The sequence below is a fragment of the Lontra canadensis genome, unplaced genomic scaffold, assembly GCF_010015895.1.
Source record: "Lontra canadensis isolate GAN:19392208 unplaced genomic scaffold, GSC_riverotter_1.0 scaffold7, whole genome shotgun sequence".
Taxonomy (NCBI): Eukaryota; Metazoa; Chordata; class Mammalia; order Carnivora; family Mustelidae; genus Lontra; species Lontra canadensis.
In genome coordinates, this window is record NW_022631001.1 from 24666680 (window position 1) to 24683729 (window position 17050).

General features: G+C 38.3%; 1 protein-coding gene and 1 pseudogene across 4 annotated transcripts in view; both read right to left on the reverse strand.

Annotated features, from left to right (window-relative positions):
* PAAF1 (proteasomal ATPase associated factor 1) overlaps positions 1 to 16936 on the reverse strand; it is a 40453-nt gene extending 23517 nt beyond the window's left edge. For 3 of the 4 annotated variants that reach the window (XR_004382149.1, XM_032853123.1, XM_032853121.1), the window contains exons 1-4: positions 16865 to 16936; positions 14812 to 14852; positions 13905 to 14008; positions 9615 to 9704 (exon numbers count right to left, since the gene is read on the reverse strand). Coding sequence is in view for 3 of the 4 variants with exons in the window: in XM_032853123.1 (XP_032709014.1) it covers positions 9615 to 9704; positions 13905 to 14008; positions 14812 to 14852; positions 16865 to 16911 (282 nt within the window). In the remaining variant the exon portion in view is untranslated. Of the gene's footprint in view, positions 1 to 9614; positions 9705 to 13904; positions 14009 to 14811; positions 14853 to 16831 lie in introns of all 4 variants that reach the window. The other variant, XM_032853122.1, reaches the window with a different exon arrangement.
* Positions 4543 to 5348, reverse strand: LOC116865075 (annotated as a pseudogene).
* Positions 16937 to 17050: the final 114 nt, after the last annotated feature.

Sequence of the window (17050 nt, forward strand, 5' to 3'; positions counted from 1 at the left end):
CTTTTTTTTAAAAAATATTTATTTATTTATTTATTTATTTTTTAGAAAGAGAGAGAGAGAGAGCACATTCATGTGAGACAGTATGGAAGAGAGACTCCTCAAGCAGACTCCCTGCTGAGCATGGAGCCTGATCTCACCACCCTGAGATCATGACCTGAGCTGTAACCTAGAGTCAGATATTTAAGCAATTGAGCCACCCACGTGTCCCAGAATAAAAGTGCTATTAACTTAATTGTGAATCCTTTAGTTTTAAGGATTATGACAATAACTAACCTTTATATAATATTTTATCATTTATAAAACATTTTCAAATACATTCTATCATTTGATTTTCATAATAATCCCATTCTGCTCCTAGCTTCCCATTGCTGGATACTGGAGACACGGATGTAAATATGACATAGTGCTGCCTTCACATTCTAGTACTGGAGTACCCAACTCTCAGATCTTTCTTCTCCAAACTACCGCTACTATCCTGCCTTAAGCCTGAATCATCAATTAACTTTTCAATTCTGTCTGGCTCCCTAACTACATGACAAGTTGAACAATGTCCAGCACTATTTTTGGGGGGGGGAAAGATTTTATTTTTAAGTAATCTCACACACAATGCAGGGCTCAAACTTACAACCCCAAGATCAAGAGTTGTGTGCTCTGCCAACTGAGCCCAGCCAGGAGCCCCTGTCCAGCACTTTCTTAACACAGCCACAGACTACATACATGGTAACTAACTCAACAAACACCAAAGGACAGTAGTCTGGTAATAAGAATGAAGTACCTTAACAACATTAGATAGGTGAGTAAAGCCATCTGACCCATATCAGTAAGAGCAACTACTGTCCCCATTTGCAGGGCCCCAGAAACAAGACATTTAAACACTTCCCTACTCACACTGAAGTAGATTTAATCCTTAAAGCAACATAGCTCAACCTCTTTCCTGACTCAGGTGCTACCTATTCAACTGCTAGCTTTACAGTGGTCATCTCAAACCCAACCAAGTTCAAAACAGGACTCTCATGCCCCCCAGCTTCATACCAATACAACTTCTTGACCTCAACCAGTAAATTGCACTATAATTTACCCAACTCTTTGGAAAATTCTGGAATGATCCCAACTCCTCATTTTCACTCACATTTCACACCGAAGTCATTAGCAAATCCTGTCTGGTCCTACACCCGAAGAATGTAGGCGCTACAAAACAGTTTTATTCACTGCTATAGCCCCAGCACCCAGAGTACCTGGATTATAGGAGGCGATTAATAAATGGATAAGTCATGGGGCGCCTGGGTGGCTCAGTGGGTTAAGCCTCTGCCTTTGGCTCAGGCCCTGGTCTCAGGCTCCTGGGATCAAGCCCCAGGTCGGGCTCTCTGCTCAGCAGGGAGCCTGCGTCCCCCTCTCTGCCTACTTGTGATCTCTCTCTCTGTCAAGTAAATGAATACAATCTTTAAAAAAAAATGGATAAGTCACCTTATAATGAACTCAAATAAGAGGAAAGGAGAGTATGAAATAAAAAAAGGGCACAATTAGGGCGCCTGGGTGGCTTAGTCGGTTAAGCGTCTGCCTTTGGCTCAGGTCATGATCCCAGGGTCCTGGAATCAAGGCCTGTGTCAGGCTCCCTGCTCAGCAGCGAGTCTACTTCTCCCTCTGCCCCTCCTACCTATTTATGCTCTCTCTTGCTCTCTCTCTCTCATAAATAAAATCTCTAAAAAATAAAAAAGGCATAATTAATCATTTTTTTAAATGACCTACTTCTCTCAACTATACTCAAATAAAAATAAGTAAATTTGGGGCACCTGGCTGGATCTTGATAGAGCACGTGACTCAGGGTTGTGAGTTCTGGGCATGCTGGGCACAGAGCTTCCTTTAAAAAAAATAAATTTAATTTTAAAAATGTTGTATGGAGGAGCGCCTGGGTGGCTCAGTGGGTTAAGCCTCTGCCTTCGGCTCGGGTCATGGTCCCAGGGTCCTGGGATCAAGCCCCGCGCCGGGCTCTGCTCAGTGGGAGCCTGCTTGCCCCCCCTCTCTGCCTGCCTCTCTGCCTACTTGTGATCTCTTGTCTGTCAAATAAATAAATAAAATCTTTAAAAATAAATGTTGTATGGACATTGGGGAGGGTATGTGCTATGGTGAGTGCTGTGAAGTATGTAAGCCTGACGATTCATAGACCTGTACCCCTGGGGCAAATAATACATTATATGTTAATAAAAAATAAAAATATAAATGTTGTATGTTATATGTATTATATACTGTATTCTTAAAATAAGGTAAGCTGGAAAAAAAGAAAAAAAAATTACCTATTTCTCAAAAGGTTTTCCCAATTCTGCCAAATAGTTTATCACTTCCTCCCTAGTAGTCTTCAGCACTATGTTCATATATTGTAGTGGTTGTCAACCAGGGACAACTTAGCTCATCACATCAGGTGATGTCTGGAAACATTTTTAGTTGTCATAATTAGGGAACAGCCCCCTACAATAAAGAATTACCCAGCTCAAAATGTCAGTAGTACCATGGCTGAGAAACTTTGATATATTCTATTGTATCTCTCAGTTAATATACTGTACCTGGAGGGGGCAGAGATATTGTTACCTTATCTATTTTACATATCTTTGGCGTCTTAGTTCCTAGATCTAAAGAGTAATTAAATCTCAACTATCCAGTTCTTCCAAAGTAACAGAACACTTAAGAGTAATTATAGGTCATACCAGCTATCTCCTTTCTCCAAACTTTTATTAAAGTAGAAAGGAAACTAACATTTATTGAAAAGCTATTATATTCCAGACGCGTAACACACTACTCTCATATAATACCCTCAAAAATCTATTAAGATAAGTATTATTTCTATTTTTCAGTTGAGAAATCTAAAGTTTAAGAAGTGATTAAGTAATATCCTCAAGGTGACACAACAGAGCCAGGACGCAAACCTAGGTCAGAGTTTAAAGCTAGAGATCCATTTCTTAGTTCCAGCAAAAAAACAGATCAATGGGATGATCCTAATTATTGGATAAATATGACAATTCAAGAGAGGGAGATATGGGTGGATTACTTTATAGTGTCTTGATATGCTAATCATTTAAAAAATAATCAAGTTAGATCCCTACTTTAAACCAAGTAACGGAAATAAAGTGAAATGTAGAAAAATAAAGCATAAAAATTCAAAGAAAATACTATATAATTTTTACACTTACTTACTTACTATGTTTCAGACAAAATTCTGTTTAAATCCCTATAACAGCCCCATGATATACTTTTACCACTATTTTACAAATAAAGAATCTGTGACATAGAGGCTAAGTACCCTGGCCTAAGGTCACAGTTGAACCAAATTCAAATCCAATGAGTTTATCACTAGAGTCTGTGCTCTTACCCATTATGATGTGCAATTATAAGTGAATATAGATAGGGGCACCTAGGTGACTCTGCCAGTTAAACAACTCTTGATTTCAGCTCCAGCCATGATCTCAGGTTCTAAGACTGAGCCCCACATCAGGCTCCACGCTGGGCGTAAAGCCTGCTTAGGATTCTCTCTCTCTCTCTCTCTCTCTCTCTCTGTGCCCCTCCCCCACCTTTCTCCCTCTCTTAAAAAAAAAAAAAGAACATAAATATAAAACCATGGACTACCCTAAGCAGGACCCCAAAAGTAGTTACCATAAAGGAATAAATTGATGGACTTTCTTACCCACAAATAGACCAAAATACACCCAGAATCTAGTGTATTACTATGTTCTCATCACCTGTCTGAGCATATTTTTTTCTCGTTAAAATCTTTTAAAAATTTTCATCATTACCATTATATTCTATCTTTTCAATATATTTTTCTTGAAATATCTTATTTATTTGACAGACAGAGCTCACAAGTAGGCAGAGAGGCAGGGAGAGAGAGAGAGGGGGAAGCAGGCTCCCCGCTGAGCAGAGAGTCCAATGCGTGGGCTGAATCCCAGGACCTGGGGGATCAGGATCTGAGCGGAAGGCAGAGGCTTTACACCACTCAGCCACCCAGGTGCCCTCAATGTATTTAATGTTATTTTTGTATATATATGAATTTTTATTTTCTTTTTCTTTTTCTTTTGAAAACTAAATGTTACAATTTATTCCATCTCCAGGATTACAAACATTACAGGGCAGGGCAGGTACGCAAGGCAAATAAAACAAACTCTTCCCCCATTTAACCAGATGCAGCATTTTGGCAGTTTTATGATAATACATATTGGCTTAATTAATTGACTTGGGATGAAAGCTGGCAACGGCAAATGTTTGTAATTTACATCTTTCTCCACTGTTACTCCAAGGAACTTAATTCCTAAACTACACTATAAGCTCTGAAATGGTGTATACCGCAACATTCTTCAAGTTTTCACATTTTTTAAAAAATTTTATTTATTTATTTGAAAGACAGAGATCACAAGTAGGCAGAGAGGCAGGCAGAGGGAGAGGAAGGGAAGCAGGCTCCCTGTTGAGCGGAGAGCCCGATGCGGGGCTCGATCCCAGGACCCCGAGATCATGACCCGAGCCGAGGGCAGAGGCTTTAACCCACTGAGCCACCCAGGCGCCCCAAGGTAGGGAATTCTTAAAGCTGTCTTCCTCTTGGCTAACCCAGTCCACCAGCAATCTTAAAAATTATCATATAAAAATAAAATTGTTCTCCCAAGCATTGATCAAAATTGTTGGGCTGGGATCCCTTTTCAGAGCGTTAGCTTCTTGAGAGAAAAGAGAGATCCTAACCAACTGCTTCCATGAATAACAACCCTAGTACAAGGTACCCAATGTCCTTCGCAGTAAAACTCAAGAAGTTAGGCAGCCCTGAACATCCTGACAAGTTTATCAGTATTTATATACAAAGGATATGTAAGTCTGATCCCAGACCAAGTACTGCAACCATAATCCTAAGAAATCATTCAGTTTCAGCACATGGAGTTCCTCTAAGATGCCAGAGTAAGTGAAAAATCACCTCAAAGCAAAGAGTGACGCATCTTTTACAAGTGAGAGGAAATCAAGGAGGAAAGAAAACTCCTCCCTCCTAAACTCCTCATCAAATCAATGGCTATTTTCACAGCTTTAATTGACAAAATCCAGTGTCCTCATTTTCCTAACTGAAGGAGTCTATTTTCAAGGTGACTGTCAAGGTCAAGAAGAGCTTTCAGGCTTTTCTTTGCAGGGCCCGTGAATTCCAATCCCTCAATGGGAGTCTCCTTCTCCTTTATTGCTCTCTAAACACACTGCTGATAGTGCCTGAAGAGGTTGGTGCAGGGGCCTGAGGAGCTGACCTCGCCCTTGAGGAACTTCTTGGCAAACCAGCAATTGAAGCACCGGTCCTACCGCTCCAGGTCAGTGCAGGCCTGCTCTGAGCTATTCATGTTAGTCATGGTGACAGTTCAGTTTTTCTTTCTTTACAATTTTGGGATATAGTTTCTTCTAACAAATAGAACAAAACACACCCAGATTAAAGTGTATTGCTCTGTTCTGTTCACCTGTCTGACTATATTTTCTTTTTTTTTTTTGGCTTTTAATTTTCATTTTTATAGTATAATCTAACCTTTCATTGTATTTAACTGTATTTTTGTACGTATATAAGTTTTTCTTTCTTTACAATTTTGGAATATAGTTTTCTAACAAACAAGCAAAATAAACACAGGATGCAGTACATTGCTCTATTCTGTTCACCTGTCTGATTGTATACTTTAAAAAAAATTTTTTTTTTCCGTTTCAGATCTCTGGGGTCTTTGTTGCCATATTACTATTTTGTTCTCTCACTCATCTGTTCTCTGAACAGAATGACAAGATGGAAAAACTCACCTCAAGAAAGAGAACTAGAGGCAGTACTGACTGCCAGAGACCTAATCAGTATGGATGTGAGTAATATGTCAGAGCTAGATTTCAAAATAACAATTATAAAGAGACAACTGACAGAATGGGAGAAGATATTTGCAAATGACATATCAGATAAAGGGCTAATATCCGAAATTTATAAAGAACTTATCAAACCCAACACCCAAAGAATAATCCAGTCAAGAAATGGCAAAAGAAATGAACAGACATTTCTCCAAAGACATCTAAATGGCCAAAAGACACATGAAAAAAATGCTCAACATCACTCAGCATCAAGGAAATACAAATTAAAATACAATGATATAACCACTTCATACCGGCCAGAATGGCTAAAACTAACAAGTCAGGAAATAATTGATGTTGGTCAGGATGCAGAGAAAGGGGAACTCTCTTTCACTATTGGTGGGAATGCAAGCTGGTACAGCCACTCTGGAAAACAGCATGGAGTTTCCTCAGAAAGCTGAAAATAGAGTTACCCTATGACTCAGCAGTTGTACTGCTAGGTATTTATCCAAAGGATACAAAAATGTTGATTTGAAGGAACATGTGTACCCCAATGTTTCTAAGAGCAATGTTCACAATAGTCAAACTATGGAAAGGGTCCAGATGTTCACAGACAGATGAATGGGTAAAGAAGATGTGGTATAGGGGCACCTGGGTGGCTCAGTGGGTTAAGCCTCTGCCTTCGGCTCAGGTCATGATCCCAGGGTCCTGGTATGGAGCCCCACATTGGGCTCTCTGCTCAGCAGGGTGCCTGCTTCCCCCAACCCCCTCCTGTCTCTCTGCCTACTTGTGATCTCTGTCAAATAAATAAATAAAATCTTAAAAAAAAAAAAGATGTGGTATATATACATAATGGAATACTACTCAGCCATCAAAAAATGAAATCTTGCCATTTGCAATGATGTCGATGGAACTAGAGGGTATTATGCCAAGCAAAATAAATCAATCTGAGAAAGACAATTATCATATGATCTCATTCATATGTGGAATTTAAGAAGCAAAACAGAAGATTACAGGGAAAGAGAGGGAGAAATGAAACAAGATGAAACCAGAGAGGGAGACAAACCATAAGAGACCCATTATCATAGGAAACAAACTGAGGGTTGCTTGAGAGGAGAGGAGGAGGAGGGGCTGGGGTAACTGGATGATGAAAAGTAAGGAGGGCACATGATGTAATGAGCACTGGGTGGTATGTAAGACTGATGAATCACTGAACTCTACCTCTGAAACTAATAGTACATTATATGTTAATTAATTAAATAAAGTATACACATTATTAAAATGTTTTAAAGTCAAAAAAGGAAGTTTCGGGGCGCCTGGGTGGCTCAGGGGGTTAAAGCCTCTGCCTTCGGCTCAGGTCATGATCCCAGGGTCCTGGGATCGAGCCCCACATCAGGCTCTCTGCTCAGGGAGCCTGCTTCCTCCTCTCTGTCTCTGCCTGCCTCTCTGCCTACTTGTAACCTCTACCTGTGAGATAAATAAATAAAAATCTTTAAAAAAATAAAAAAAATATTAAAAAATAAAAATAAAAAAAAATAAATAAAAAAAAAGGAAGTTTCACCTTCTTGTAATAAACTATATTTCTAATAATAACCTTTCTTGTAATATTACTTTCTTGTAATAAACTATAAATCAAAAGGCACAATTCATAACTTGATTTCTTTAAAGCAAGGCAAATCTTTATTCACATTTATAAAGCAATCTAAGAGCAAAATTCACCTAGGATTTTTACAAGAAATCTTTTCCATAACAGTCTGCATTTATCTTGCCCACATATACTATTATAGCCATTATTTTTAAATTTATTTTAGAGATTTGTTGGTGGAGGGAGGGGAAGAGGGAGAGAGAGAATCTTAGCAGACTCCCTGCTGAGTCAGGAGCCGAGATGGGGCTTGATCCCAAGACCCTGAGATGATGACCTGAGCTGAAATCATGAACCAGACGTTCAACTTGACTGAGCCACCCATGTGCTTCTATTATAGCTGTTTTTTTAAAAAATCTCTTCTTTATCAAGGCTTTCCAAAGCAACCATTTAGTTTTCAAAGACATAATCACTCTGTCTTTTCATCCTCATATTACATTGGTTTACTGTATTTAATTAACAAAGTTTCAAAAACAATATAATTGATAATGTAATTTATCCTTGGTAAGCATTCAATTTAACCAGTAGTATCGCAGTATGTAGATCCCAGAGAAGAGCTTACAAGCCGTGAACCTGCTGTGAGCATCAGTCAGTACGTTTTACACAGGAAAGGCAGGGCAATAGTTAACTCCATAAATTAGTTAAGTGGAAGTCAGAACATACCAAAAGCCTTATAACTTGCACTTCCCATGACTCAGCAACTCTATTTTATAAATGTATTCTAATTTCTTCCTAACTTTGTGAATAAAGGGTTAGCCAAATCATCAAAGTATAAAATCAGGAAATCAAAAATACCTGAAAGTCCAGTAATATAAGACTGGAAAAATGAATTGTAGTAAATCATACAGTAGGAATACTATGCAGCTCTTAAAAGAATATGCAGAGGGGCACCAGGGTGGCTCAGTGGGTTAAGCCTCTGGCTTCAGCTCAGGTCATGATCTCAGGGTCCTGGGATTGAGCCCTTTCTCTCTGCCTGCCTCTCTGCCTACTTGTGATCGCTCCCTGTCAAATAAATAAATAAAATCTTTAAAAAAATAAAAAAATGTTTTAAAAAGATACTCTGGAAAAAAAAAAAGAATATGAAGAAAGATGACATACAATGATGTACACATTATTAAGGAATAGAATACAAGTTATAAAACAGTATGTACTGTAAAAACCTATTTTGGTAAAATATTTAAAGAAAAAAGACAGGGAGGCGTGCCTTAGTGGCTCAGTTGGTTAAACGTCTGACTTCAATATCAAGTCCCACACCAAGCTCCCTGCTCAGCGGGCAGTCAGCTTCTCTCTCTCCCTCTGCCCGTCCCCCTGCTCACGCACACTCTCTCTCTCTTACACTCTCTCTAATAAATAAATAAAATCTTTTAAAATAAAAGAAAGAAAAAAGATGAGAATTGAGTGAAATAATACATAAAGCTTCACATGGTGCAGACACAGAGCACACAATCACATGGTGCAGACACATAGTAGCTATTACTACTGTATTATTAATACAGCATTTGTAACAGAAGTTCACAATAGTTACTTTAGTTACTTTAGGTTGTAGAATGTGAGTGATTTTTCACCTTTTGATAGTTCCTAAATTTTCATCACGTAAACTATGTCTGTTTTATAAGGATAAAAAATAGCCATTTTGTAAAATGTACTATACAATATAATGGAAGGCTTTAATATAATCAGTTTATCCAAATATTTCTCATTTATGCTTCCAAAAAGATCATGGTAGTAGAAAGGGCATTATCACAGAGACCTCTGAAAATTATTCCTCAATATGCTATACTTAGAATTTTGATAAAACATCCCTGTCCTGTAGGCAATGAGACAGAAATATAAACAATGGCAAATTACATAAACACAGCTACTATCATTATCCAAAAGCAACTAAGCAGCTCTGTTAAAACAAAAATAAGTAAACCTCAGACAATTCCACTCTCTAAAATTGCCAGTGAGTAGATTTATATACATATTCTATGTGGACCCAAATACCAGTTTTGCCAAGCAAAAAAACTAAACTAAACACTTCAGCTATGGTACCTTAATACACAGTAAATGAAAGACACATTAATTATGAGTATGTTTATAGCACTCAAGCAGACGAAATGAAAAATTAACATGTCATTATATTCTCTCATTTTATCAAAATACTTACACTCTTTGAATGAATTCTGGAAAAAGTAGTGTATGGTGCCAAAAACTTTGAGGATGCATTTTCCTTCGGACAAGAAATATGAATGCTTTTCTAAATAGAGAGGGAAAGAAGAAACTCATCAGTAAAGTTACTCCAGTGGAATGAAAGGCTCTTAAAGAAAATGTAGATGATAGGAAATTCTAACTTTTTTTTTTTAAGATTTTATTATTTATTTATTTATTTGACAGACAGAGATCACAAGTAGGCAGAGAGGCAGGCAGAGAGAGAGGGGGAAGCAGGCTCCCTGCTGAGCAGAGAGCCCGATGTGTGGCTTGATCCCAGGACCCTGCGATCATGATCTGAGCGGAAGGCAGAGGCTTAACCCACTGAGCTACCCAGATGCCCTGGAAATTCTAACTTTTTAAATGTACCCTTTCTAATCCTCCTTTGCCAGCTCACAACACTACCACTCCCTTATAGATTAGCAGTCCTTTTATTGCAAAGGGCCGCAATGTAATTTGGTATTGTTTAGCTGCCCTTATCTTTTTATATTGAAGTAAACTCCCACAGAAGATAAACCAACAGTAAGATACTAATATGAGAGCATTAATTTTTCAAAGAAAATCTAATATGAGTACTCTCAGTTAGCAGTGGGGCAAGGAATAGGATTAACAGACAGGAGAAAACATCACCAACCAGACTCCAAGTCTAGCACCTAAAAGACTAGTCTAAAAGCTAACTTACTGCCTACAGGAACTTTAAGAAAAAATGTTAAGACTACGGACATCTATAGTTACCACAGAAAAAAACTGGCAAATTATGGTACACTTATACAATCTGTAGGCCCTGGTCAGGCTTGCAGTGCCCATTCCAACAGTTCACCCATGTTCATAGACGGCTCATCGCCCCACAGCTGTATGAATTCCTCACGTGTTTTGCTAGTCATTATAACATATCTTTCAACTACTGTAGCAAGAAAACACTGGTGACATAGTTGAATGGTGACATTCAAATTATATCTAGAAAAAGATGTTAGGTTCAGGCGATAGGACTTGCACAAGGCAGCCTTCGTAACCATTTAAGATTAAGTATGTTGGTGTTTCAAGGTAGCACGTATAGAGGTATAAAAGGCTTAGTAAACCCTTCGGGGATTCTTGCAATACGAGTCCTTTAATCTAAATGGCTGAATACCGAAACCACCACCTAAGTGTATACCTCCTATAGGGAGCTCAGTAGAGTTACACTTGCCAAACAGCCCCAACCTGTTATCTCTTCTGCAGCAGTACTTCAAAGTTTTTGGAAATTCTACTGAACAATGAAAATGTCTTCCAAAGTCAAGATTTTCTAAAACTCTTTTAAGACTAATATATACATAGCAAACACAGGTCCTCACAGTTCTTTAGAAAGAACAATTTCAAAGTAGTAACAGTCTCATCACTAAAAATCAAAATGCTCTTACTACAAGTCTTCTACTCGTTTAAAAAGGCAATTAGAGGAGCGCCTGGGTGGCTCAGTGGGTTAAGCCTCTGCCTTCTGCTCAGGTCATGATCTCAGGGTCCTGGGATCAAGTCCCACATCAGGCTCTCTGCTCAGTGGGGAGCCTGCTTCCCCCTACCTCACTGCCTACTTGTGATCTCTCTCTCTGTCAAATAAATAAATAAAATCTTTTTTTAAAAAGGCAATTAGAATATCTGTCTATATAAATAGCACTTTCTTAGCCAGCATAGCCATATGTGGCTGCCTGCAGTCTTTTCACCAAATGAATTTTGCTTCTAACCCCATAAGAAAGCCCACACAGCTGCAAGAGAGTTGACCTGGATTTGGAATTGCCTCCTATACCCAAAACTAGAGTGTCAGCTAAACTCTCCTGGCTTAAATATTCCTACCAGCAAGGATTCAAGGAACTCCATGAACTTAGTGTTCAGGCATCTCTAAGAATTGTGTTTGTTCTCAGAAAACTTCATTTCTTTGGGACTAATTATGTGAAAGATTTCAAGAATTAGTAGTTTTCTCCTGCTTATCAATTGACCAAATCAACCTTTAATCCATAAACAAACTATGGAGGAAGAGAAATGTTGAACTACCTTCCAATATCAGCAGTAGAGAATCATGCTGTTAATCAAAATATTGTAATGAAAAGCTGCAAGAGATAGCAAAACATAAAATGCAGGGTGGGGGGGGGTCAAAGGAGGAGTGTGGGCATTCCACACTAAGATAAAATTCAAAGTCAAACATTTTTATCCTCCAGGTTTAGATATTTAAGCATAATCTACTGTTCAAGAGAACAATGCAGCAACATCAAAGAGCAAAGTGACTCATGGCAATTAGGAAACAAATGAATGCTCAACCATAAGCATTTACTGTCTGACCCAGCAGGTACAAGACAGAAATTAGCAATACTGTTGGAAGAGGTAAGGACTGTATGAGGGCCTAAGTATGAAGGGAAGAAAGGAAGTCAGCACTGAAGCTATGGATGTATATGGGCAAAACACCTGGGAAAAATGTAGGCTTGCAAGGTAGTGTCCATACCTAGAAGTTTATAGAACTGGTTTCAATTCTGGCATACAGTCTAATTAGCTTTGATTATTAGGGTTAATTAATGTCTCTGAGTCTGTTTGGAGATATGCAAAATGGAAATTTAAAATGCCAATCCCACAGGATTGTTATGATGAACAACAACTCACTTTTGTAAGATTTTAGTTTCATTCATATGCAGTCTCACTCCATGTTAATCAGTCTATAGGTAGCACATCTCCTCCATTTTGTAAATGAGGAAATAGGCTCAGAGAACTAAGTTATTTGTCCAAGAATCATATTACTAGTGTCAGAGTTAACTAAAACTTGAACTCAGATCTTCTGACAGTTTCTACTATGCCATAGCTGTTTCTGAAAAACAAATGCAAAAAATATATAATAACATACAGCCTATTAGCTTTCACAAATTGGAATAAATTAACATTTAAAGTCTTATGTAAAAAACAAAGTATCCATTCTTATCAGTATACCTGAACTATTTCACAACTGAAAAAAATTTAATTACACACTTCACCAGATCATGGTTTCTGCAATACTTAGTTTGGCTATCTACTCACCTCAAAGACAATGAGAAAAACTACTATTTATGTAGGTCTTCATCAAGGCCTTGCCAGATACATTGTAAAGGCTATGCTGTCCAATATGGTAGATACTGGCCAAAAGAGATTATTGAGCATTTGAAATACAGCCAGCATATATGAAGAAAAGCATTTTTTAATTTTATTTAAAGTTTAATTTAAAAACTGATACTTGCCTCAGTTTTTGGAAAACTTTTTAAATATATCTGGAACTACCTGGGTATGTGAATTTATGTTCTCAACTCTAAATTTATACAACCTAAATACCTTTACTTGTTTCTTTTCTTTTTTTTTTTTTTTTAAAGATTTTATTTATTTGACAGAGAGAGATCACAAGTAGGCAGAGAGTCAGGCAGAGAGAGAGGGAGAAGCAAGCTCCCTGCTAAGCAGAGAGCCCGATGCGGGGCTCGATCCCAGGACCCTGAGATCATGACCTGAGACAAAGGCAGCGGCTTAATCCACTGAGCCACCCAGGTGCCCCTACTTACTTATTTTCAATAAAAAATTAGAGTCTGAATTGAGATGTGTAGTAAATATAAGATACACACAGGGTCTCAAAAACTCAATAAGAAAAAAGGAATGTACAATATCTCACTAATAATTTTTTAATATTAATTATAAGTTGAAATAGTATTTTAGATTTATTGCATTAAATAAAATATATTATTAAAATTAATTTCACCTGTTTCTTTTTACCTTTTTTTTAAGATTATTTATTTATTTATTTGACAGAGAGAGACACAGTGAGAGAGGGAACATAAGCAGTGGGAGCAGGCAAGGGAGAAGCAGGCTTTCCGCCAAGCAGGGAGCCCGATGTGGGGCTCAATCCCAGGACCCTGGGATCGTGACCTAAGCCGAAGGCAGCCGCTTAACAACTGAGCCACCCAGGTGTCCCTATTTTTACTTTCTATGTGGCTCTTAAAAAATTTTACATTACATATGTGGCTTACATAATTCATCTATCGGACAGCGCTGATATAAGGGAAGTGTATGCAATTAAAAGTATCTCAAAGCACATGTAACTACAAAAGAAAAAAAAAACAACTCTTGACATCCAAGGCAGTAAAAACTGTGATTACTATACAAATAAAATAAAGATGACAAAGATATATAAATAACAGTATAAATATTTAAAGTAGATATATGGGTATTACCCCAGTTTTAGACCCAGTGTCATTTAGAGGATATAAAAACCTACCTTGTTTATCTCATTCACAATAAATCCTTCTGAAGCTGTAACTTCTGGGATGCCATCCTGGCCAATTCCTTGACAAGTTAGGCTGCCATACAAAGTTGGTTTACCTACATAACACAAAAGAAGCGTTGTCTCAGGAAAATAATAAGAATTGAACATTGTTCTCCTTGAAGATTCAATTCAGGCATCTATACAAATGGCAGGAAATTGGTTCATGAAAGAAAAGAAGGTACTTGTATAAGGTAAGGTGAAGAGAAAAAAGCCCTAGCCTGGGTGAACCTAATTTGGTAGGAATATGCTCAAGAGCTAAAAATTAGATACAAAGATTTAAAGTTACAGCATTTGTGAGAAAGCTACTAGGGGGTTCCTGGGTGGCACAGTCAGTTAAGCACCCAACTCTTGATTTTGGCTCAGGTCATGATCTCAGAGTTGTGATCTCAGGGTCTCAAAATGGAGCCCTGGACCATGGTGTGAACTCAGTGCACTGTCTGCTTGAGTTTCTTTCCTTCTCCCTCTGCTCCTGCCCCCCGCCAAAAATAAATCAATCTTAAAAAAAAAAAAAAATCTACTAAAGCAATCTCAAATTCAGTTTTACTGTGAAATGAAATTCTTCCACAATGAAAGATGAAGATCAACATACACACATACATTTAGCCACAGTATATACACATAATACATAGCATAGAGTTACGCTTCAGTAATCTAGAAAATCTGCTTAAGGAGAACACTGCTTTTGCAGTGATGGGGCCTAAATAAAATATCCTACACATAAACTGGTCACGAACATTTGAAGATTATGAGCATTGTGCAAGGAGTTTGAGCCAAAAGAAAGTATGCAGCTCTCTTCTAAGGGTAGTAAATCCCCCTACCTCTAAAAGAAGGCATATTAATTTGGGCAAATGGACATTACCTGGGGGGTGACAACTCAGCCAGGCTTCCCCTTCATCCTTCCTGTGAAGAGAGACAAAAGACTAATTAGGCTCATTCAATGCTGAAAAGGATGCCCCTGGTGCAAGGGAGAAAGAAGATCATATAATCTTTAGTTTGGACAGTACTTAGGTATGACTAGTCTAATATCTCATCCAGGCTTATATTATTATAAAACAAGATTTATTAAAAAAATATTGATGCATTAAGTGTTTAATACATAGATGTCTATTGGTTAAATGAATATTCAAATACTTCAAAAACAGGTTAAATGAATATTCAAATACTTCAACAAGAGGGAGTTCTCTATTCATTTATAAGTTACACAGCTTTGAAAAATCACAAATACTTTATATTTAGATATTTACTGGGATTATTGTAAGCCAAGCCCTGTGCTAGGCATTTTGCAAACAGTATCATTAATCCTCACAATTTAAGAAAATGTCTTTTATTATCCCCATGTTAAAGATAAAACTGAAGCTCAGAAAGTGACTTGTCCAAGGTCACCTAGCTATCTGGAAAGCAGGAACAGAAACATGGGACTAGTATACAATTTCTGCACTCCACCAGCTCACACTGACTTTTTAAGTTTTAGAATGCACCGCCCCAATCATCCAAATCTTTATTTCATCACTCTTAACATTTTTAGGTTACAGTGAAAAAGACCTATACTTTTATTTTTTCAATTTTTATTTATTTTTTTACTTTTTTATTAACATACAATGTATTATTTACTTCAGGGGTACAGGTCAGTGAATCATCAGTCTTACACAATTCACAGTACTCACCATAGCACATACCCTCCCCAATGTCCATAACCCAGCCACCCTATCCTCCCCACACACACACCCAGACTGACACTTTTAAGACAGAAAGATTTAGGGGAACCTGGGTGGCTCAGTCGGTTAAGTGTCTGCCTTGGCCTCAGGTCATGAACCCAGGGTCCTGGGATAGAGCCCTGCATCGGGCTCCCTGCTCAGTGGGGAGTCTGCTTCTCCCTCTCCCTCTGCTCATGCTCTCTCTCTCAAATAAACACATAAAATCTTAAGAAGAAAGAAAGAAAGAAAGAAAGAAAGAAAGAAAGAAAGAAAGAAAGATTGATTGATTTAGGTTGACAGTAATTCTCTATCACTGGCTACAAAATCTTGGACAAGTTACTTCCTTAGATTCCTCTCCAGCATTCTCTCCTAGGCACCACTTTACCTGGTGCCCCTCAGTAAATGTCAATGTCCTTCCTTTATTACTTATCTTTATTACTTTACTACTTATCGTAGTAAGTAATGTGTATTTTATTTTGGCTCACATAGTAAAGCATAATTTTCTTAATTGCAAAAGGCTGTTTTCATCTTTACCATGGTTTCAATGTAGAAACCCTTATTAGAAATAGAAAAACCCCTATTAGTAATAACAGTTGCCATTCACGGCACTGCTGTACTCGTCCTGGTGCAGAGTAACAACCTGCACAGTATACGATCAATAAATATGTTAAATGAATGGTTTGCTGTGCATCCCCAATTACGCTGTCAGGTTCCTGAAGGCAGGAGCCACCCTTTAAATTTAGATTATTCATCTAAACTCCACCCGCACACAGCCTGGGCATAGTGGATGTTACATTGTTTCCTGAATAGAACTGTGCAATATATCTAACACAGCACTAGGGGTCCAAGGAGGATACAAAGATTTCATCATAAACTCAAAGACAACGTGGAGATGGTTGAGTAGGACCTTTGCAAATAACTGACGAACAGTAAATATTTGCTAAATGACTTCTCGCCCAAAAGTCTTCCTGCCTCCCAGTTTTCCTGTCTTTCTCCAATCATTGATCCTAGTTCTAATACTGGGATCACAGCACATATACGTTGCCTCAGGACAGCTCTGCGGAAAACGAAGAAAAATTACCATGTGGGTTTGCTACATCCAGTGATTCCCTCAACAAATGATGAAGGTAATCCCTATCCTGGACTGGATACAGCTCTCCTTAACGCAAAGACAACACGCGTTACCCTCCTCCGTCCCAGTTATGGGTCTTCATTCACCTGAGGGCTTGGGCCCAGTCGCTCTGAATCCTCAGAGGCGCCGCCATCTTGACCCCGCCTCTTCCGCTCTTTGCCGGAAGTGGGTCGCCAAGGGGTTGCAACAAGGACTGGGGGCGGGATCTATACTGAGAGGCCACCAATGAATACATGTGGCCGGTCCCTCTCCCTCCCACTTCCGCGCTCAGG